Source organism: Hypanus sabinus, chromosome 13 (assembly GCF_030144855.1).
Source record: "Hypanus sabinus isolate sHypSab1 chromosome 13, sHypSab1.hap1, whole genome shotgun sequence".
Classification (NCBI taxonomy): Eukaryota; Metazoa; Chordata; class Chondrichthyes; order Myliobatiformes; family Dasyatidae; genus Hypanus; species Hypanus sabinus.
In genome coordinates, this window is record NC_082718.1 from 105,004,625 (window position 1) to 105,028,239 (window position 23,615).

General features: G+C 42.0%; 1 protein-coding gene across 4 annotated transcripts in view; it reads right to left on the bottom strand.

Moving 5' to 3' along the window:
- hnf1a (HNF1 homeobox a) overlaps positions 1–23,615 on the bottom strand; it is a 239,282-nt gene that overhangs the window by 152,007 nt on the left and 63,660 nt on the right. For all 4 annotated transcript variants that reach the window (XM_059988327.1, XM_059988328.1, XM_059988329.1 and 1 more), the window contains exon 4: positions 14,482–14,717. In XM_059988327.1, the coding sequence (XP_059844310.1) occupies positions 14,482–14,717 (236 nt within the window). The remainder of the gene's footprint in view (positions 1–14,481; positions 14,718–23,615) is intronic.

A 23,615-nucleotide genomic window follows, 5' to 3' on the forward strand; every position in this document is an offset into this window, starting at 1 on the left:
AGGCTTCTCAAATCAGAGGTTCAATGTTTCACTCCTGGACAAGCAATCCAGACGAAGGACTACAGAGGTGATCAGAAGTGGTTACTAGAAAGATTAAGGACAGAACTAGGCCACTCTCCTACAGAGTGGAGATTGCTTCTGATAACATCTGGAAATGACAGATTGATCAGTTGAGGAGAGCAAAGTCAATTGTTAGAGAAGAAAGATGGCCAGAGCTGTCAGAACCACTTCTGCAGTCCAAGAGTCAACTCCTACAATGACCACAGAGGAGGTCCAAGAACCTGAGATTGTTTCACACCCACATGTCTCACCTGCCAAGCAGAGTTATTCCCCTTATCAGGAAAGGGGTTATCCCACAGGAGTAAGAAATCCTCCACAGTGATTAAATCTTTAGGCCTGAATGAGGCAACTTAAAAGTTACTGTACTCTGGATGTCAATACTGTAGTTGCACTATATAGTATACTGTATACAGTATATATACTGTATGCATGCAAATTGAGATGCATTCTATATTGAGTTGGAGTTTATGCTAAGCAGATAGGAGTGTTGGATAATTAATATTGTAATTGTATTGTTTATTAAGCATTCTTGTTCACTTAAATAATTCATTACACATTATACATAAAAGTACATGAACAGCATACGTCATCACGCCACCACATTATACGTGCGTAACTTCCTAAAGTAAAAATGAGTCTACGACACCTTGTTCTTATTTTAATTAGTTTTTATGTTTTGGAGTTTCAAAACTTAACGACTGAGTTTGACTTTGGTATCTTCCTAACACTGTTGACCAAGGTATCAGACAGTGAATGCCTCAAGGTGGGAGGAAAGAGGACCAGAGAGATCAATGAGTCATCGCATCTGAATTCTAATGAGCTTCCAAGGTAATTACACTGAGCAAAAACATTCCTTTATAAGAAGGCTAAAAGCTGATGGAGGATTCCTGGCATTCTTCAAGTCATTCATTTATTACATTTTACTTCAGTATTTTCGGATGGTAATTGAGTAGGAAGTGACTTGTTCAAGGCCAACGGTTGAATCAAGACTGTATTAGCAAGCTGGTGCCTGCAATGTCTTCGCAAGAATTTATATCCCTTCTATATCTCATCATATATCAATATCTCTCAGAAAGATTAATTGGCAATTAGACTTCAATTGCTGTATGATAATCCAAGAACAGTGCTGCATTGTTCAAACCTATAATATAACACTTGTAATAGTAATAGTCAAAATGCACTGCATTAGCTGCAAAACAATAGGAATATCATAACGTTCAGAAAGGCTCTATACAACTGTGGTCACAGTCTAAAGGGTCAAAAGTGAGATACGGCACAGAAACAAGCACTTCAGCGCTCAAAATCCTGTATTCCATCAATCACCCATTTAGACCAATCCAGCATAAATCCCAGTCTCCATTCTTGCCACATTCCCATTATTTGCCCTCAACTTTTAGTACTTTCCTACACACTAAGGGCAATTCATAGCAGCCAATTAATTTTCCAACTTAAATGTTATTGGAATGTGGAAGGAAACTGACAGCAGCAGGAGGAATCCTATGCTATCACAGGAGAATACATAAACTCCACATAGACAGCATCAAACCTGGGTCCCTGGTGCTGTGAGGAAGTAGCTCTACTAAGTGCACTGTTTTGCCACCTCAATTTTTCTTTTTTGGATTATGTAAATATTGTTTGAAAGATTAATTGTAAACAAATGCATAATTCTAGGTAAGATCACATTTGACCTGTGATGTTATTGTGCACTTAGTGTTAGTTGCTATGCAGACAGTGAGATGCAATTATCGATTACCAAACAGGACCAATAATGAAAATGGAGCAAATATGCTTTCAATTTAAAGTAATCTCAACAGAATGACAATACTAATTTAGAGATTAACACAACAATGGAAAACGCACGCGGTCAAGAAGGACAGCAGTTCAGTGATTCCAATAAGTTAAAAAGAAAATAGACCACTACAGCACAGCGCAGGCCCTTCAGCCCACAATGATTTGCCAAACATTTAAGCTACTCTAAAATCAACCTAACTATTTCCTCTGCATAGCCCTCCATTGTTTTTACCATCCTTATGCCTACCTAAGAGTTTTTTTTTAAACTTCCCTAATGTATCTGACTCTACTACCACCCCAGCAGGGTGTTCCACACACCCATCACTCTCTGTGTAAAATATTACCTCTGGCCACCTCCCAATTCTTTCCACCAATCACCTTAAAATTATAACACTCCCCCCACCCCTCCCACCCAATATCAGCCATTCCTGCCCTGGGAAAAAGCCTCTGGCTACCTACTCAGTCTATGTCTCTTATCATCTTGTACACCTCCATCAAGTCACCTCTCATCCTCCTTCAGTCCAAAGAGAAAAACTCTTGACTCTAACCTTTGCTCATGACATGCTCTCTAATCCAGGCAGCAAAGTTTAAAGTTATTTATTTATTATCATTTATTTATTATGCATTTATTATCAAAGTGTAGAGATGATACAACCTTGAGATTTGTCACGTTACAAGGAGCCACAAAACAAATAAACTTCAAAAGAGCCCATGAAAAACAGAAGAGCGCCAAACACACAATGCGCAGAGAGAGAAAAGAGCAGATTGTGGGAACAATAAAAGTAAGCAAAATGCATTCGGAACTGGAATTTTACAAAAAGCACAAAGCCAGACATCACCACAGCTGAAGCAGGCAACAGCCACAGTTTACCGCAAAGCCGAGTAAAGGTTGCGAGACAGCTGCGAAGCCAGGCATCGCTGCATTTCAGCATAGAGCTGAATAAGTGTCTCGGAGCGGCGGGTAGAACCAGGCAGAACTGGCCCTCGCATCGCCTCTGGTCCCGACACCCTGGCCTTTTCAATCTGGCCCACGGTTAAATTCTCCAAACATCAGGTGGGTCCTGTCTCTCAGACTGCTCCAATCTCACAATTTCGCCTGTACCCAACCTTCCCCATTCGGCCTGGCACTTAAATCGAGACTTTTCTCACTCTCAGGGAAGTCACAAACTCGGCCTTGACTCTGTTTTGACCCTGACTCCACCTCCACTTGCCACGACCATCCTTCATCTGTGCCTCTGTCTCTGCCACCGCTCACCTCCACTTGCCTCAACTATCCTTTGCTTACCTCTCCATTGTCAGCATTGATCATTATTAATGAAGTGTTATTAATAAGGGATATAGTTGTTTTGGTTTCTGCCACCAGTAAGTAGTCACTGAGTATCACCGGCGCCATCTTAAACCAGAAGCACCCTGGGAAATTTCCTCTGCACCCTTTCCAAAACTTCACCATCTTCCATATTCAGGGTTATTGAATACTATTTGCTACAAATTCCGGGAGAGGAGGAGGGGAAAGGCAAGCGTGACAACTTTTACTGATTTTTATTGATTCACCTGGTTCTGCTGAAGCCCCTCAGCCATATTCCGAGTAAGACATTTTTCCCAATGTCTATGAGAAAGAATGCTTCAAGGATCACTTAATAAGAGCTGGAAAAATGATAGTCCTGTGCTTGGAATGCACTGCCTGGGGTGGTGGTGAAGGCAAATATGACAGAGGTGTACAAATGACCAATTTATGGGCAATCAGTGTACATCAATAATTAAGATTTAGACAGCGTCGAATCAGTCTGATTAAGTGGCACTGTTTTGATCTCACTGCAACTTCGACACGGGTCATGCAGGTCTGCACAGGAAACTTTAGTCTGAGAACAACTCAAAATGCAAAGTAAATTTACTGTTAAAGTATGACTGTGTTACCATATAGCTTGAGCTTCATTTTCTTGCAGGCGTTCACAGAAAAATAAATAAATACAACAGAATTTATGAAGAACTATACAAAAACAAAATTTAACAAATAACTCTTGTGCAAAAGAAGGCAAATCACGCAAACAATAAAAAAAAGTAAATAATACTGAGATCATGTGTATGAAGAGTCATTGAAAGCACACCAAAAGGTTGTGGAGTCACTTCTGCATTGAGGTGAGTGAAGTTATCCACGCTGGTTCGGGAGACTGATAGTTGTAGGGTAATAACTGTTCCTGAGCCTGGTGGTTTGGGGCTTAAAGCTCCTGTACCTCTTGCCCAATGGTAGTAGCCGTTGATTATTATTTAGTCCAATATTAGTCAGTTCATAACACGAGTGACAGGCGAGATTAAGAGTGGAGATTTAAACTGGTAAATTGTTTTCTTATTATTATTCATACAGATCAATCCATTACAACTGTGTGTTGAGGTAGCAGAATATAGTGTTACAGTTTCAAAGGAAGTGCTTAAAGCAAGATCTTAATGAGGTAGGTCGTGAGGTCAAGACTTCATCTTATCATAGTGGGAAATATTTAATAGTCAGATAACAGTGGGATCGAGGCTGTCCTTGAGCCTGGTGGTCCACATTTTCAGAATTCTGTATCTTCTGTCTGATGGGAGGGACGATAACAGAGAATGCTTAAGGTGGATGGGGTCTTTATGCTGGCTGCGTTGTGTATCCCGATCTTTCAGTAGTTTCTTGCAGTCATGGGCAGAGCAGTTACTATACCAAGCTGGTGCCAGTGGCCAACACAACTAACAGCGACATCCTGCAGACTGTTCATGAAAACTACTTCTTCTTTGAAATATAATTTTACTACCAACCTGTGCACAACTGGAGCTTGTAATTTATATTTTGATCATGTGTTTTGGGGCCGACTCAGGCGTTTTTGCTGTCTCCGAGGGAATTGGATGTGGTTGAGAGCGAGGTTGGAACGAAACGTGCAGCCCAATGGCAGAGCGCAAACCCATGAACAGCTCCAATTCTTGACCAACTTGCCAATTAAAGTACCAAGCAAGATCAAAATCAATGAGGACGAGAGAAGAAGGCGAGCGGGTGTTCAGTGCCGTCTACCTGTGTTCGTCCTGTCTCCCTCTCCCCCTCACTCTCTGCTGCTGCAAGAAGCTGCAGGAGTCTGGTGTCTTGTGCAAGGTTTGTTTGGTGTGGTTTGTGGATTTGACTAGATTTTTTGAGACTCTACAGTTTATGTTATATAGGATTCTGGTTTATGGTTACTCCATTTTAATTGGTGTGATTTTGACTGGCTTTGCAGTGTGCAGACAACGAACAACACAACGCTGAATTGAACTGAACATTCCTAGACTGTTTCAAGGACTCTGCAGCAAGATGTTTAATATTCTGTGTGTTATTGCTTGTTTTTGCCGTTTGTATGATTTGTTCTTTTTTTGCGCATTGGGTGTTTGAGGTACTCCGTTGAACAGGTTCCACGGTGTTTAATTACTCCGTGGCTGCCTGAGGGAAGACAAACATCAGAGCTGTGCACTGCATACATATTTTGATAATAAATGTACCTTTGTAGGTTTCCAGAAATAAAACACAAATGAGGCATTTTATGTTTATCAAAACCCATAACACATTTCATTAAACTCCAAAACCTACACAACAAAAGCACGCTAAAAACATTTTACACAATAACGTCATCACATCAGACCAGCCTCTTAAAGTGAAACCCCATTTCTCCTGTTTACATCCATGGTACGGTCCACCATGGTAAGAAGGTGTGTGAAACTGTAGGTGGGGAAGAAGACCAACAAGGTCCACATTGATATAGTCAAACTGTCACTCAAAGACCTCTAAAGGTGCCAATGGCTCCTGAACATGACGGTTAGTTCTTGGTTGCTGGCACTCCACACAAGCTGCAGTCCAATCATGCACGTCCTTTCTGAGGCTGTGCCAAACAAACTTAGGTGCAACCAGTTTCTGTGCACAGAATATCAAAAAATGCCAAACAGGGTGATCACAGCTGTTTTGGGAATGTCCTTCGAGCAGACAGCCACCTGATGGTAGCCCCTAACGACTTTGGAAAAAGTTACTTTTCCGGCTAAGCGTGCCGAGAAGTCTTGGATGTGTAAGACCGGGTAACGATCGGGGGTGGTGACCTTGTTAAGGCCTCGGTAATCACCACATGGGCCGCAACCACCATCAGATTTAGGCACCATGTGAAGCGGTGAAGCCAGGGGCTATTGGACTGGCGTACAATGCTGAGTCTTTCCACGTTGGCAAACTCAGCCTTCGCGGTCGCCAGCTTTTTTTGGGTCCAGTCTACACGCATGGGCATGGACTGGCGGACCAGTTGTAGAGATGTGGTGCTCGACCCCATGTTTTGTGACCATAGTGGGGAATGTGGGCTTGGTGAGGTTTGGGAATTCACCCAGCAGTCGAGTAAACTCACATGTGGTGGTGCATGTACTTGATAGATGCGTAGTGGGGAGCAGGGTAACAGCCCAAAGACCTTGATATCCACAAGCCAGCTGTTCTCAAGATCAACTCATCGTCCTTGAACTACACAGGAAATCTGCACCGAGCAGAGGTCTAGCCAGAATGAAGTCCCATGTGTAACGTCGCTCACTGAAGCAGAGAGTCACATGTCGTGTCCCATAGGTCCGGATCTTGTGGTTGTTGGTGGCCTCCAGTAAGGTTTCATCACTCTTTGCCTTCTCATCCATAGGCGTAGGCGATGCTGGCAGTGAACTCACCTGAGCACCCGTGACACAGGAAACGTCACCCTGAAAGGGTGTCCATAGTGAACAGTCGACGACCCTGGCAGCTGGAACCCATGGTGTTCTCACACCCCTGACATCCCGATGTGCTGGCATTCTCCAAGTTGCAAGGCAGTCGGAACTTCCTCGCATTCGTACCAAAGTGACCATGGTAAAAGCACAGGCTCGGCATCATCTGTTTCACGGACGCGAGCATCCTTATTTTGGGGGCCTTGCTGACCAGGCTTATTGAGCTAGAGAAAGGAGGAGGAATGATGCATTGCTGCCTAGCTGAGTGTAGACTATCAGACATTTTAGCAAGCTCCCTATAGTTCATCACGGGGACATTAGCGAGCACTGTACGAAGTGGATCAGGCATTTGCTGCATGAAGTGTTCTATAAAAATAAAACAAGGATGGTGATATACCCAGAAGAGACAGCATGTGGTCCATTGCTGAGACTGGGCAAGGAGAGCAACTGTTTGGCACACTCAGACTCCAATAGTCCAAAATATATATCAATGATTTAGACGAGGGAATTAAATGCAGCATCTCCAAGTTTGCGGACGACACAAAGCTGGGTGGCGGTGTTAGCTGTGAGGAGGATGCTAAGAGGATGCAGGGTGACTTGGATAGGTTAGGTGAGTGGGCAAATTCATGGCAGATGCAATTTAATGTGGATAAATGTGAGGTTATCCACTTTGGTTGCAAGAACAGGAAAACAGATTATAATCTGAACGGTGGCCGATTAGGAATAGGGGAGATGCAACGAGACCTGGGTGTCATTGTACACCAGTCATTGAAGGTGGGCATGCAGGTACAGCAGGTGGTGAAAAAGGCAAATGGTATGTTGGCATTCATAGCAATAGGATTTGAGTACAGGAGCAGGGAGGTTCTACTGCAGTTGTACAAGGCCTTGGTGAGAGCGCACCTAGAATATTGTGTGCAGTTTTGGTCCCCTAATCTGAGGAAAGACATTCTTGCCATAGAGGGAGTACAGAGGAGGTTCACCAGATTGATTCCTGGGATGGCAGGACTTTCATATGAAGAAAGACAGGATCGACTAGGCTTATACTCACTGGAATTTAGAAGACTGAGGGGGGATCTTACTGAAACGTATAAAATTCTAAAGGCATTGGACAGGCTAGATGCAGGAAGATTGTTTCTGATGTTGAGGAAGTCCAGAACAAGGGGTAACAGTTTAAGGATAAAGGGGAATCCTTTTAGGACCGAGATGAGGAAAAACTTCTTCACACAGAGAGTGGTGAATCTGTGGAATTCTCTGCCACAGGAAACAGTTGGGGCCGGTTCATTGGCTATACTTAAGAGGAAGTTAGTTATGGCCCTTGTGACTAAAGGGATCAGGGGGTATGGAGAGAAAGCAGGTACAGGGTTCTGAGTTGGATGATCAGCCATGATCATACTGAATGGTTTGAACGGCCGAATGGCCTACTGCTGCACCTATTTTCTATGTTTCTATATTTCTAAAAGTATGTAGAAAGTGAGTTTTCAGCAATCAGTATTTATCGTGGTCAAGCAAACTCTCACAGCCATAGAAATAGTTGGTGGTGTCGGCGGAGATTTCTCGCAAGGAAAAATAGGCCTCTGCTTGTATGAACCAAGCAACAGCATTTTGCTCCCAAAACTCCGCAGTTTCAAAGCAATGTTCACCGACAAGTTCAATAACTTCGGAATCATCCTATCATGTCAGGATCACCAATGTAGGTTTCCACAAATAAAATGAAGCGAGGCGTTTTATGTTTAACAAACCCCATAACACATTTTATTGAACTCCAAAACTGACACAACAAAAGCACGCTTTAACTTAATAACATCATCAAATCAGACCAGGCTCTTAAAGTGAAACCCCAACTCAATATCAGTACATTTCTCCTAATTACATTACCCTACACGCTGAATCTTTGACGCATTAGGATAAGATGGTTTTTATAGTGCATCAATAAAGATTGGAGGGAGTCAAAGACAACAGGCCGAATTTCTTTGGCCTCCTGAGGCCTTCTTTGCCGCAGCATCTACGTGGTTGGACCAGGACAAACTTTTCCTGATGTTCACTCCTAGGAACTTGAAACTTTCAGCCCTCTCGAGCTCAACACAGTTGGCAAAATCAGAGGTATTTTTACTCCCCTCCTTCCTAAAATCAATGACCAGCTTTTTTATTTTGATGGCATTGAGAGAAAGATTATTGTCATAGGCTCTCTATCTCCTTCCTACTCTGATTCATCATTATGTGAGATGCAGTTCACTAGTGTTATCATCTAGCAAATTTGGAACTGGAGTTGGAGCAATTTCTGGCTGCACAGTCGTGAATGTACAGTGAGCAGACGAGGGGACTGAGAATGCTACCTGTGGGGCACCCGTGTTGAGAATAATCATGGCAGAGGCATTGTTGCCTGTCCTTATTGATTGGAGCCTTTTGGTCTGGAAGTCAAGGATCCCGTTGAAAAAGGTGGCATTGAGTCCCAGGTTTAGGAGTCTGAAGGTGAGTTTGCTTTGAATTATAATATTGAAGGTGGAGTTGTCGTCAATAAACAATAACCTAACGTAGGTGTCTTCACTGTCCAAATATTCCAGAGAAGAGTCACAAACAAGAAAAAGATCTGCAGATGCTGGAAATTCAAGCAACACACACAAAATACAGGTCAAGCAGCATTTATGGCAATGGATAAACAGTTGACATTTCTGACCAATGAAGGGTCTCCGCCCATAGTGTCAACTCTCCTCTTTTCCATAGATGCCGCCTGGTCTGCTGAGTTCCTCCAGCATTTTGTGTGTGTGTGTTCCAGAGAAGAGTGTATGGCTGGGAAGATGGTGTCAGCCATCGACCTGCTTTGGTGAAAGGCAAACTGTAGTGAGTGAAGGTTAAATGTTCAAAGTTCTGATTAAATTTATTATCAAAGTATGGCACCATATACTACTTTGCAGTTCATTTTCTAGGTTATCTGGGTGCTGACTGCTATCGATATGTTTAAGGGTATGTCCAAAACATTGCAAAGTTCTGTTTACCGTAGTTATTAATTAGAGGCATCTGATGTTTGAGTTACACATGCACACAATGCTGGGGGAACTCAGGAGACGAATAAAGAGTTGGCATTTCAGGCAGAGCCTCTTCTTCAAGACTCAATCTCACCCCTACATCAAAAGCCCAATTCCAATGATGTTTGAGTTAAGATGTATATAAATTGTGCAGCACAGAAAAAATGCCATAGAGTTATAGAACTTATGTTCAATGATATAGAGATGAATGCAAAACTGCAACATTTACAGTGAAGGATGCAAGACACCTACAAGAGGAGAGGATTTACTGGAATAATAGTCATTGCAGAAATGTTAAGTATAACTTACAGTGTATAGCTTTGCAGAAAAGGCTAAAGTAGTGAGCAATCGTGCATTGGTTAAATTTACACGTGTTTGTCTCTTTTAAGTAAGTGTATTAATTCATGTTTGGAAACAGTAACCTATCATTTACTATATGCAGATAGCTGACAGGTGGAACAATTTTTAAAGGAGATGCAAGTTGGAAAGTGAGTGTGAGAGTACCTGACACATCTATATGTGGTTGCATCAGACATTGCTGTTCGGTTTGAGGATGGTTGCTGTCGATAAGGAAATACTTCAGTTAACTCTGCCTGTCAGTTCTTGCAACAACACCAAACAAACTCACGTGCATCACAGCGAACATGCTGAGTGGCTCAAAAAGTGGCAATCTCACCTTTAGATCAAAAGCCCAATTCTAAACTGCACTACAACCAGATCTCTCAATCACACAGTGCTTTTCACAGAAGGGCAGATACAAATTCCTACCAACAGTTCTCCTCCAGCAATATCATCAAAATACCTGTACACTAAGTGGTCACTTTATTAGATACACCTGCTTATTAATGCAAATATCTAATCAGCCAATCATGTGGCAGCAATTCAATATATGCAGACATGGTCAAGAGAATTAGATGTAAATGAAATGGTGCCTTTGTGTAAAAGAAAGGTGAAAGCCATGATTAAAAGTCTATTTGATCACTGTGGCAACAAGGTTAGGATAAGAAAAAGAAAGGATGACATTTATATGAAATTCAGAGGATGGTGGGAACTCAACTGGAAGGCAGAAGGGACGAGGTTATACTTTCACGTTGACATATTGGACATACTCGTACTAGGTTGTTCAGAGTGAACATGCTGATACAGGCATTTGTAGTGAGTGCAGCCTATACAGCCAGTCAGTGTTGTTTGAATGCAGTTCCTATGAGGTGCGAAGGAAACATCTAATTGATAAATTGAAATCTTTGGGACAAACAGAGTTTAATGTGGAAAGCTTGTTAAGAAATCATTGCCATTGTACTGTATATAAGTCTGTATTTGATATTTAGAAAAGCATTAGACTTCTTGATATTAATCGAGAATTTTTTTGGAGGTGATGTAGAATTTAGTGGGTGTACTTCCCGTCTCTTTGATTCACATTCCAAGTCAGTAGGAGAGGTAATGCACCTGATGCTGGTCTGCCAATTGCCATTAAATTTTACAAGAAGAGTTCAGTTGTTGTTCAGACCAAATATCAGAATAGAGAAGAAATGTAATTGAAGTGACTTTGACTGTGGAATGATTGTTGGTGCCAGATGGGGTGGTTTGAGGATCTCCTGATCTCCTGGGATTTTCATGTGTGACAGTACCCAGAAGAGTTTACAGAGAATGGAGCGAGAAACAAAAAACATCCAGTGAGTGAAATGCCTTGTTAATGAGAGATGTCAGAGAAGAACAGCCAGATTTAAAGTTCAAATTTATTTGTCATGTATTTAATTTATAAATTCACCTACATCACTGTATGTTTTATGGGCATACTCAATGCATCCATAATAAAATAATAACCATAAATGAATCAATGAAAGAGCACACACGATAGGACAAACAACCAATGTGCAAAAGGCACCACACTGTGAAGGTGCAAAAGAAAAAGATAATAGTTGATAAGCAATAAATATTGAGAACATGGGAAGAAGAGTATAGGAGGTAGCTAATAATGTGGCCATAGGTACCTAAATCTATGTCCTGTTTGTGAGACCATATGATACATAGAATGGCTATTACATTACACAATGACAACTGAGTCAAAGTAATTCACTGTGTGTAAGGTACTCTCTGAGAAACTTCGGATTGCAGTTACAGAATCCCACTTTGCATATTCTTATGCAGCTTCCAAATTGACTTTGAACCACTCCATATCTGAGTGGCAGGCAACAGAACATTAATAATGTCCGTTCTGCTTGCTTACTGCTGATCCAATTAGAGCTGGAAATCCTCCTCCCCTCTGTCAGTGTCAGTAGGCTTTCAGTATGTCAACCTTGTTTTGTCCCTTCTCACTGAGACACAAGCTGATTTTTATTTGACTTACCAGCCTAATTACTTCCTTAGTAGTCATCTGACAACACCTTTAAACAATTGATCAACTCTTTAAAAGCATTACAACTATTAATTGATTTGTTAAATTAATGCACTACAGCCTGTCTGCAGTGAAAAGCGATAATGGATTAGCTACCCCTTGAGCAGTAAGCATTGCTGTTATTAGAAAGCCAAGGGAAGGTTCGGTTACAGCCCAGTATGAAGATTCTCAGTTTTCCTACCCGCTGCCACCCATGTCAGTCTTTAAAAATAAACATCAGTTCAGTTTCCATGGGTATAAAAACAACTCTATGGAAAATTAACACATTGAGTTGCATGCTTATTCCATTGATCTAACTTAGTACTGCCTGCGGATCTGTTACTTTGGAAAAAATAGAACAGAATGCATACCCAGGACACAATGCCCTATTATGCTGCTGAACAGCAGCCGTGTGGCATGAAAATAGATCTTTTAAAGCCATATATTTCACATTGCTATCCCTTCTGAAAGTAACTGACAAAGCCCTGTGGTTCAATTCTGAAAAACAGTAGGGATGTTCATCCCAGTGTCCAGCCTCATAGCTTGTTCCAGCTTGTGGCTGCCTGCAAGAAGACAGATCTCAGGGTTCTACATGGTATACATACTTTAATAAATAAATGTACTTTGAACTTTGAGCACTTATCCTAACGTCACTAATATACTGATTTTTTTTGTCAACACTGACTGGCTGTATAGGCTGCACTCACTACAAATGCCTGTATCAGCATGTTCACTCTGAACAACCTAGTACGAGTATGTCCAATATGTCAACGTGAAAGTATAACCTCGTCCCTTCTGCCTTCCAGTTGAGTTCCCACCATCCTCTGAATTTCATATAAATGTCATCCTTGTTTGAGGTGATGAATGAAGGTTTTATTCCTCAAACACAAACTCTTCTGGATAAACTATAGATGTCAAACAAAGGACAGAGTCACTATTTTCCTCCTTAGCTGGAGGAAGAATGGTGACTTGGAAACATGCAGCTGTGCCAGCCTGAAATGGCCAACTTTCCACACACTTACAGCACTGTGCAAAAGCCTTAGGCACATATATTTGGTAGAGTGCCTAAGACTATTGCACAGTGCTGTATTTGTCAACATGGAGCACAGAGTGAGTTTGTAAATCTGGCGGGAGCGAAGGATATTGGGAATGGTGAGGGTGGAGTGCCGCGGGAGGGGTGTGGGACAGGGGGCAGTGAAGGAGTGCCAGGGATGCGGGAGGGTAGCACAAATGTAGACACACCGAGCCCTGAGATACTAAGCAAGGTAATTTGAATGTCTCTCTGGTACTTCCCGTTCCCTGCCCTCTCCTTTCCCCTTTTCTCAACCACGATTCTCCCCTCCCTTCCCCCTTCCCACTCTCAGTCCACCATAGAGACCCATATCAGACTCGGATTTTATCATCACTCTCATATATCATGAAGTTAGTTTAGTTAGCAACAGCAGAACAGTGCAATACATAAAATTACTACGGTAATATCTTTGGTACCCTAGCTATATATAGGTATCTGAGCCTTTTGAACAGTACTGTATACTAAGTTCAGGGTTCTTCAATTTCATTCCTGACATTAAAATTCCATTGGATAATAATTTTAATGGACATGCCATCATTTTTGCATGCACTTTCTCTGTATTCAACTTTTAATAAAATCTCCATCCAGAAACTGGTCCGTGACCTTTAACGTAGCTCACACAAGAGTTCAGTGCTGATAATTAGCACAGGGCATAGAGTTCTTTCGATCTTGAACTGTCATCTTAAGAGGAAAACAGGAGGCAGAAACCCTGTGAAGTTGCCTGTGGAGGTTGTGGGCTTTTACATGTCATATTAGTTTGAAATAAATCCACCCCTTGAGAATTTTTGGGAATGCTGCTGATGAAATAGTAACTGCTTGGAAGTGATCAATGAATAAAGATGCTGTTGTGCTGGAAGACCACATTTTTAGGAGGAGTTAATACAGATTTTTACTGAAGCACAGAAGGCAAAATACTGGCAGAAAATGCCACAAGCACACCGCAGGCTGTTCCCATGGAAAGGTCATCAAGCTGAAATGTTTCGCTGTCCATGGATTTGCCAAGCTTGCAGAGCATTTCCAACACTTTCTGCTTCTATTTCAGAAATTCAGCATTCACAATATTTTGCTTCTTTGCTGTAACAAACAGCTGCTTGGAAAGTGGGCATAACATTTGCTTTTTAACTTACATCCACCGCTTTATCTTAGTGAACTTGAATGTTCACAATTGCAGATACAATAGGGTCTTCTAAGAAACTCTTGGATAGTACACGGAGCTTAGAAAAATAGAGGGCTATGGGTAACCCTAGGTAACTTCTAAAGGAAGTACATGTTCGGCACAGCATTGTGGACTGAAGGGCCTGTATTGTGCTGTAGGTTTTCTATGTTTCTATGTTCCACACTGGGTATAGTAAACACAGCTCCACTGTCGTGAGGGCACGCAATGGCCAAGTCTCAGCACCTTTGAAATGACGGCACATTAAAATCAGAACAACAAAAGCAACAAACCTTACCATGTAGTTTGCTGGGTGACAACGCACTTGGTGGCAGGGGTGAGCTATTGTGGAGTGTCACGGGGGTTACTGCGTGTGATTGTTGATTGCCATAGGCATCCATCGCCAGCTTGTGCCGAAAGGCTTCTTCCTTCCTTCGATTTGCGAACCAGTTGTATACCCGCACCTCAGTAACAAGGTTAGAGCCCAGTCCATGGGCCTGAGATGGTGAGACCCCTCGCTGTATACATTCGGCTCTGCAATAAACATGGATAATATATGTGTAAGACAAGAAACCCATATAACTTAGGCGTTCTCAGGCAAATGACACAATTGTTTTGGAAAAAAACATTAGTCATCAAATCCCTATGATTATTTCATTAAATACAGAACAGTATAGTACAGGACAAGCCCTTCAGACCTCTAGTTTGTGCCAACCTTTTACCTACTTTGAGATAAATCAAACTGTTCCCTCTGACCTAGCCCTCCATTGTCCTATCATCCATGTGCCTATCCAAGAATTTCTTAAAAGCCCACCCCTGCCAGGGCATTCCAAGCACCCACCAATTTCACATTTATAGGAAATATTGTACAGCGGGTGAAATATATTTTTTTAACTTGTATCATCTCGAAGATTTACTGTAAGTCATAGGTAAGTTAGCATAACTCAATTGTTGTGACATTTGTTTACTGAGTATAGATGCATGTGCACTTATTCATGGGGAACAACAGTTTGCAATTTTATAACACCTTTAATGAAGTGAAATGTCACAAGCTGTTTTACAGGAGCATCCTCAAGCAAAATTTGTTGTTGAGCCACATGACAAGAACTTGCAGAGTAGGGAGATTGCACATTCTCTCTGTGACCTTGTGGGTCTCCACCAGGTGCTCTGGTTTCCTCCCACTTCCCGAACACATGGTGGTTGGTAGGATAGGTAGCCAATGAAAAATTGCCCCTAGTTTGTCAGCAAGTGGAAAAACCTGTGGGGAGATGATGAGAATGGTGGAGAATATTGAAAAATAGGATTGATATAGGATTGGTATAAATGGGTGGTTGATTTGGACCCAGTGGCAAAAGGGCCTGTTTTCCATGTTGTGCCTTTCTATGACAGGGCTTCCACAGATCCCTCAGTTAATGGTAAGGTTGCATAGCGTAAACGAAGGTTGGAAACCCCTGTTCTATGACTTGAAGATATTAGAGTTGAAAGATCTAAACACTTGACCAAGAATGCAAGGTCTAAAGGAGAACCTTACAGAAGGAGAAAGCGGTAGAGATTTAGGGATTCAGGCAATTAAAGGCAAATCCACCAATAAACGAACCGATGATAAGGGAAGTATAAAGATCTGGAAAGGCTGCATGGCTGAAGGAGGTCACAGATCTGGGAAGCAGCCAATAGTGTGAGATTATCATATAGGAAAGTTATGGGAGGTAGGTACAGCGGCAAGAGTAGTTATTGCTCTCATCTAGCGGTCAGGACCTTTGGTACAGAGATATGAGTTCAAGTTCCAATCATGGTGAATGGAAATTGGAATTGCAAAAGTATTAATATAACTGCTGGCCATGAAGTTACTGAATTGTTGTAAAGCCCACCTGAAGTTCATTACTGCTGCTTAGTAAAGGTTTATTTGTGGTCCTTACATAGTCTGGCCTACATGTTCAGCAGACGCACCACTGCCATTAACTTTCGTTTGCATCCTCAGTGGTGGGCAATAATTCTGGCATTGCCAATATTGTTGAAGTCCCATGGATTTTCAAGAAAAAAGAACTGGCTGTGAGGGAAGAAATTTCTATAGGGGCTGAAGACAGGCAATCACCTTTCTAAAGTTAATTGAAGAAGACACCCAAATGGAGATTGGACAAGCAACCTAGCCATTCAGTGGAAGGATCAAGAGAGTGAACTAGAGTTGGCTTTGGTTAATGTATGTGAAACCTGGGGTACACCAGGATGATGGTGGCAGATGGCAGTGTGCATATGAGAAGTGCAAGGGGACCAAGGCTAAATCCTTGGAGGAGCTCTTAGACACGGCAAAGTTGGAGCAGGTGAAGCCATTATACACATGGACCTGACCTGAAAGAAGTGGTATAAAGTCTGATGGTGATGGAAAATGCATAGTGTCGTCAATTTATGTCTCACTGATTCTCCTTTCCAATGGGCGATCAAACGTTTAACACCACTTGATTAGACTTGAAATCAACCCTAAACATCTTGGGCATGAACGGTCCAAACATGTAGCAATAGGCAGATATTGTTTGGCCCCAGTTACTAATCCTAATGATTCTAACCTCTTGGTTGCCAAACCACTGACTGTCTATAAATTTTGAAGAATCTGGTTAGTACCTCTAAAGGAATTTAGTGTGGACATGGTTTAACTATTAAACACTGCACAGCAACATTTATTCACATCATAAATTATCAAAATGTCATTTAGCTATAATTTCACATGATGGTTCAGCTTAGCAGCTGTTATCAAAAGATATGTGTTATTAGTTCCATTCATTTGCATAATTACAGTTCAGTAAAACAAACACAGGAAGAGACTGAAAAGAAGCACGCAGTGGGACTTGTGACTGGGATAATGTGTATTATTCCAACATTGCCAGGAGTTTTACATTGATATCAAGGCTGTGGGAAATACCTTGTTGAATAGGAAAAGCCTGGGCCGTGAATTGCTGACGTGCTCAAAAACACTCAGGAAAAAGAGGCAAAATAATTAATTAAAAATGTTAATAGTGCAACTTTCAAGTTGTACCCCTTGGATCATTAGCAAACAGATACTAGTACTCCACATCTAGGATTGGCCTGGAATCTTAGAAAATGAAAATTGAGTTTTGGACACCAGAGCGGTTCAGAGGAAAGTTTTTAAAAAATTATAGAGTATTCAATGCAAACTATGTATTCCTTGCGAAGAAACTGAAGATATATGTGGAGATGGTTGAATTGGCTGAGATGAGAGGTCACGTGAGGAACATGGCCATCTGCAGTTGAATTCTCTAGCATATAGTCATAGAGCACTACAGCACAGAAACACACACCTTTGGCCCATCTAGTCAAGGTCAAGCTATTATTCTGCCTAGTCCCATCGACCTGTACCTGGACCATAGCCCTCTGTACCCCTCCCTTGCATGCATGGAACAAATCATTGAGTGATGGGTCTGCATACAGTAAGGAGACTCAAGAGAACTTGCAGCTCCTGCACTAATTCTTATCGCCAGCTCTTCCCCTTCCCTCCCAATTAGGTTCAAAAGAGACTACCAACTGGCTGTTTCCTCCACAAACCTCGCTCCTGATTGAATTCCTGATAAAGGGTCTCTGCACGAAATGTCAACTGTTTATTTCCCTTCATAGGTGCTATTCTTCTAGCGTTTTGTGTGTTGCTCTGGATTTCTAGCATCTGCAGAATCTTTTATGTTTCTGTGTGTCTCAACCCCTCCAGTGTTCAATCTCGACTGTTGACAACCCCCCTGCCCCGCCACCTTGCTACCCAGGTTCCAATGCAGATTACTGATTGAATCTCAGGCCTTGATCAGCTGCCAACCTTCTCTGGCCCTGGAGACAGCTACCTTCCTGAACAGCAACTTTTTACAACTCCTCCCCATTCTGTATTGTATCACAAGCATACAGCAGACCCATTGCTGTGCCCTGGAATTTCCAGACAATTCTGTTTCTAACACCACACTGAGAAACCGTTGGGCATAGTGGCAGATATTGTAACGAGATCTTCAGGCAAACGAACCCAGGCACGGAGTAAACTAAGGTGGAAATTAACAATGAGGATACATTTGAAGAACACAACAGAGGAGTGACAGATGACCCCGAGCGTACTTATTTGAGAGGGCTCAGAGTATACCCAACATTAGTTCACTTGGAGATCTAATTCAGGGTTCAGTGATGAACGCTAGTTGTGACAAACTTAAATACTGCATATAGCACAGAAACCCTGTGTGTATCTAAACTCAATAAATTAAAAACAGGACGCACGTGGAATTCACATTCAAAAGACAAGTGGCATGAAAAACACAAGGAAATCTTAAAGACTAAGCCAGTGGCTTGACATGTTGTAGTTAAATCAAATCAATGACATTCGAGTGCATCAGAGCACCAAGGCCCAGCGCTCTCCGGAGCCCCGCTGATCTGAAGAGTTCATGAGACATATATTGCATTCTTCACCCAGTCCAAGTTATTGAAGTTAGTGTTAGTCAGTTGTTTTGGACATAAATCAGGATCAGACAATTCAGTACTGACTAGATATTGCACCTGTGGCATTAAAAGTAGACATGATATTTATCCATTGAGTCACCAAAAAAAAATTACATCAGGTTTACACCTTAAGTCAATATTGCTTCAAATAAGCTGATTCAGAGGCATGTCTGAGACAAGTACAGACTTTGTTCTGTCTATAATGAACTACATGTCTCCTATGTTCAATTTCAGCACTTAGGAGAATTGTGGATAAATTAATGGATGGAAGAGTTGTGGAGGGCTATCGTTCATATGCAGATCAATGGGGCTCAGCAGAATAATAGTTCAGCAAGGACTAGATGGGCTGAAGGGCCTATAGTTCATACCAAACTATCATTCTGCCTTGCCCCATTGACCTAGACATGGACTATGCTGTAGTGCTATATGAATCTGTAAAATTCCCATTCTCATAGTCTTGGGACGATGGCACCTAATGGCGATTCCTTTGCTTGCATCTTCGGAAACAGCTCTATTTCCACCTTTAATATCTTTATTTTTCCCTTTCAGGGTTCTTTTGAAGACCCTGACCTGGAGTTACACGCAGGCTTCAGTTTTTTGTTGGGATGAGACCAGTCCTCGGGGTTCCATGACCTGCCATTATTCGGCATGCCGAGTCTGGCCTGAGAATCTCGATCGTGTTCGGAAGCCTAAGATCTCAGGGCTCTGGAGACGGGCGGATCGAGGGTCGGTGTCACAGCAGGAGACTCATGTGTCGTCGGGGAGGCCGGAAAATCTTTCCCTGTGGGCCTGAAGACCCGAAATCTTTGCAATCTTTGGGCACAGAGCTCAAAAAAAGCAACAAAATGGACTTTTAACATCGTAAACCAGCAGGTTGTTGCTTTGTCTCCCACTCCCTGTGAAAATGGGGGAGAGAGAGAACCGGTGGGATGTCGAATGTCGGATGAAATGCGAAGCCTTTGGGGTAACTTTGGTCTGTGTGATGCTATCGCTTAGTTCAGGCTTGTGCTTGGTAGCGAGTGCGCTCTTTGTTTGCTGGTTGGGGGAGGGGGGATTACTGCTCACCCCCACTTATGCGCGGGAGGGGTTAGCTGGGGGGACATTGGGGTTCTCATATTTAACTGTTGTTCATTCTTTGAGCACTTCTCTGTTTTTATGGATGTTTGCGAAGAAAAAGCATTTCAGGATGTATATTGTATACATTTCTCCGACATTAAACTTGACCTTTGAACTTAGAAATTTGTTCCCTTTACTCTATAACCCTCTTAAGGTCTACAAGCTATAAGTGAAATGTATTTTCCCTGTGACCCCATCCACCATGCCCCATTTCTCCCTACCCCACCCCACCCTATCAACAGCTACCTTGTCTGTCTGGACTTCCTCTTTCTTTTCTCTCTAAAAATATTTAGACTTTCTTCAAAGTGCATCCACCTGAAAAACTTTTTAGCCAACCTTTACCAACTTAGAGTCAACTTCTTTCTATTTATGTTCGTGCGAAAGGGCTTGGGATGTTTTCCAAGTTAAAACCACTGGGGATCTGTCAGCAATGCCCACATGCCCAAGAACAAATAAATGAAAGATTGCTGATGCACTACCCAGGTACTAGTGCAGTATCATTCCCAGTTTTGATATGTTCAGTTCACCAGGTCTGTGTATTTTTATGTGGGAGGTAGTGACAGATTTCTACCACTTTCTTGCGTGAAGAGGTGGTTCTTAATGTTACCCCTGAAGTGCAGCACCTTGTCTCAGTAGCATTCGCTCACATATAAGTCAAGATAAAAATTTCCAGGAAGCTGCATGCCTGTGAGTTATGTCTCAGTCATGCTTAATCATGATGAATGCTGTTCCACAGTCAGGCCCAGGAACCCTGCCTGCTGTTCCCTCTCGTTCTTTAACAGCTTACCCTTTATCTCAATTGCACTTTCTGCTTGATCACATGAACAAGCTAACATCAGCAGGCACAAGCTGACCGTCAAAGTTTATATATTTCAACATGAAACTGGCAAAAATAACTTCTGGTCACAGATCAGTAAGATGTCATGTCATTAGCTCCTCAGGGAACTGAGAACTGCCTGGTCATTTCTTGCTAGCAACAGAATACTTGGCTTTCCTAGTGAAAAGTGAATTCTGAAGGAGGCATCACAAAGCAACACTTAGCCTTAATACTGAGGACGCCATTGCCTGGCCCAGAATTAGAAATGTGGAAGATACAAAAGCATGAGAAACATGTGCACTAAGCTGAAAGATAGCTGCTACACCACTATTATCAGACTCCTGAACAAACCTCTCATATGAATGCCTGATCGCCTGAAATCCCAGTCTACCTTGTTGTAGCCCATTTGTCCATCTTCATTACATTTTCGCTGTAACATTACATTTTGTATTCTGTCTTATTTTTATTATCTTCATGTAATTACTGTATATGTGGCATGATCTGTCAAGATGACACACAAAACAATAACTTTTCACTGAATGTGTGATAATAACAAAGCAATATGATGTCAAATTCTGATTCAGACCACAAGAAAAACACACAAAGAATCAATTCGGTCTTCCTTCTCTTATGGAGACCCTGAGGAGAGTGACAGGTGATAGTGAGTCCGTCGATTTAAATCCCTGGATCAAATGTAACTGATGCATTACTGCAGAAAATTCATAAGAAATACCAGGAGGTTAAGGGCAGGATGCTGGTTTTGCCAAGCTAACAGGCTAAATCTGCCCTCAACACATGCCAAGTTGCATTGATCCTTGTCTCAAACTGTCAGAAGATTGATGCGTGGACAAACAATTATAACAGATTTACAGGTCGGCTACTACTCCTGCCATATCTTGAGACATTTCTTTTTTTTTTCTGATTAAATCGTCAAAGAATATTGTCATGCAAGAGACCGCAAACCCACGGGTTTTGGGCAGTCGGGGATCCAGGCAGATTGTTGAATGATGGTAAAAATACATTGACTCCGTCCAAAACAAAATGGAAGGAGAAATCAAGACAAGTGTAAAATGGGCTGCGGGACCTTTTGCAACCATTTTACATAATCAGACTAAGCCAAGATACGTTAGAGTGACAGAGTGATACAGCACAGAAGCAGGCCATTGAGTCCATCAAGTCCATACTGACTCATGTACATTAATCCTCCACTTCTCCTATTGAGGAGCGATGGCTTAAAAAGGCAGCGTCCATCATTAAGGAGCTCCATCTCCCAGGTCATGCCTTGTTCTCATTGCCACCATCAGGAAAAGAGGTACAAGAACCTGAAGGCACACACTTAGTGTTTCAGGAACAGCTTCTTCCCTTTGGACATTGAATCCATGAATACAACCTCAATACTTTTACATTTCTATTTTCTGCACTACTTTTTTAATTTAACTATTTAATTTATACTTAATGTAATTCAGTTTTTTTACTAATATTATGCATTGCATTGTACAGCTGCCACAAAGTTAACAAATTTCACAACACATGCCGGTGATACTAAACCTGATTCTGATTCTGATTCATTTTGCCCATTTCCCATGTGCCACTTCCAGACTTCACAACTCATCAAAATGTACGGGCATTTTACAGTGACCAATTAACCTTTTGATCCGTGCACCTTTGAGAAGCGGGAGGAAACTGGAGCAGGGAAAACATGCAGTCTCCAAACAAACAGTGCCAGACGTCAAGATATAATGAGTCACTCTGAGTATCAGCGGTACTGTGTCACCCTAGCCTCGAAATATTACTGCATCACTCAAGGAAAGATAGTTAGTACTCTAAATGTTAAGGCCATAAGACATAGAAGCCAAATTGGGCCATTTGGCTCATCAACTCTGATCATGTCCCCCTCAACTCCATTCTCTTGCCTTCTTCCCCACCCTTTGACACCCTTCCTAATCAAGAACTATCAACCTCTGCTTTGAATATACTCAGTTGCTTGGCCTCCACAGCTGCCTGAGGCAATGAATTCCACAGATTCATCACCCTCTGGCCGAAAAAGTTCCTACTCCTCTTTGTTCTAAAGGGACTTCCTTGTACTCTGAGGCTTTGCCCCACTGTCGGAAACATCCTCTCCATGTCCACTCTACCTAGAATAGCTGTAAAATGAAGTAGGTTTAGACTACGCCGGACCTGGTCCACGTTGGGCACTTGTGATGTTCTCATCCAGCTGTACCATTTGATAGAGTTTCAGGAATCAAGTTTATTACACATACACGTAGTTTGCAGAAAATTCTCAGCATTTCTTATTCCGTGCCACTGCTATGGTCCAGCTACAGTTCACATAACATGAGCAGCAAGGTTTATATAATGCAACAAAAGAAATAAGTTTTGTGAAAAAATAAATGAAAGTAGCATCTGAATATGTTCATTACCTGTTGGTTAATGAAACTGATCTTGTGCTGTACATCGCTGCTGCTAAGTCAACCACAGACATGGATGACCACAACGATCACACCCAGAAATGAATCTGGCAAGGGAACGATATCCTAGACGGGATCAAAAGAGGGCGGAGAATTTCCCAGAAGTGTGCAGAAACAGCGCAAACGCTGAAGAAAGGGCTGATTGTAGTGCTAGGTCAGTCCAAGGAGAGTCAGGAAAGCTTGAGAGGTGCAAACCCCACACAAAACTAATGGATGATACATTCCTTGACAGATCCTGAGATAGCCAGAGTTGTGCAAAACATTGCTTTTTTCTGGGTCAAGCTGATTTTTAATAGAAGCACAGATTTTTTTTCTCTGTAGCTGTGTGAATGAATTTTTACCACCCCACTGGTTTCAGATTGTATCTCGGAGGAGCTGGCGAGTGGGAGGGGAGAAGTGGTGCAGGGTAGCCCTATAGTTCCGTCTAATTCCTTATTGGGTGACATGGCCAGAATCCTAAAGGTAAGACATCCAAGAGACTCAAGAAGTGATCAAAGGCAGAGCCAGGATTTGTAATATGAAGCAATCAACTGGATAAGATATACAGCTATTTAG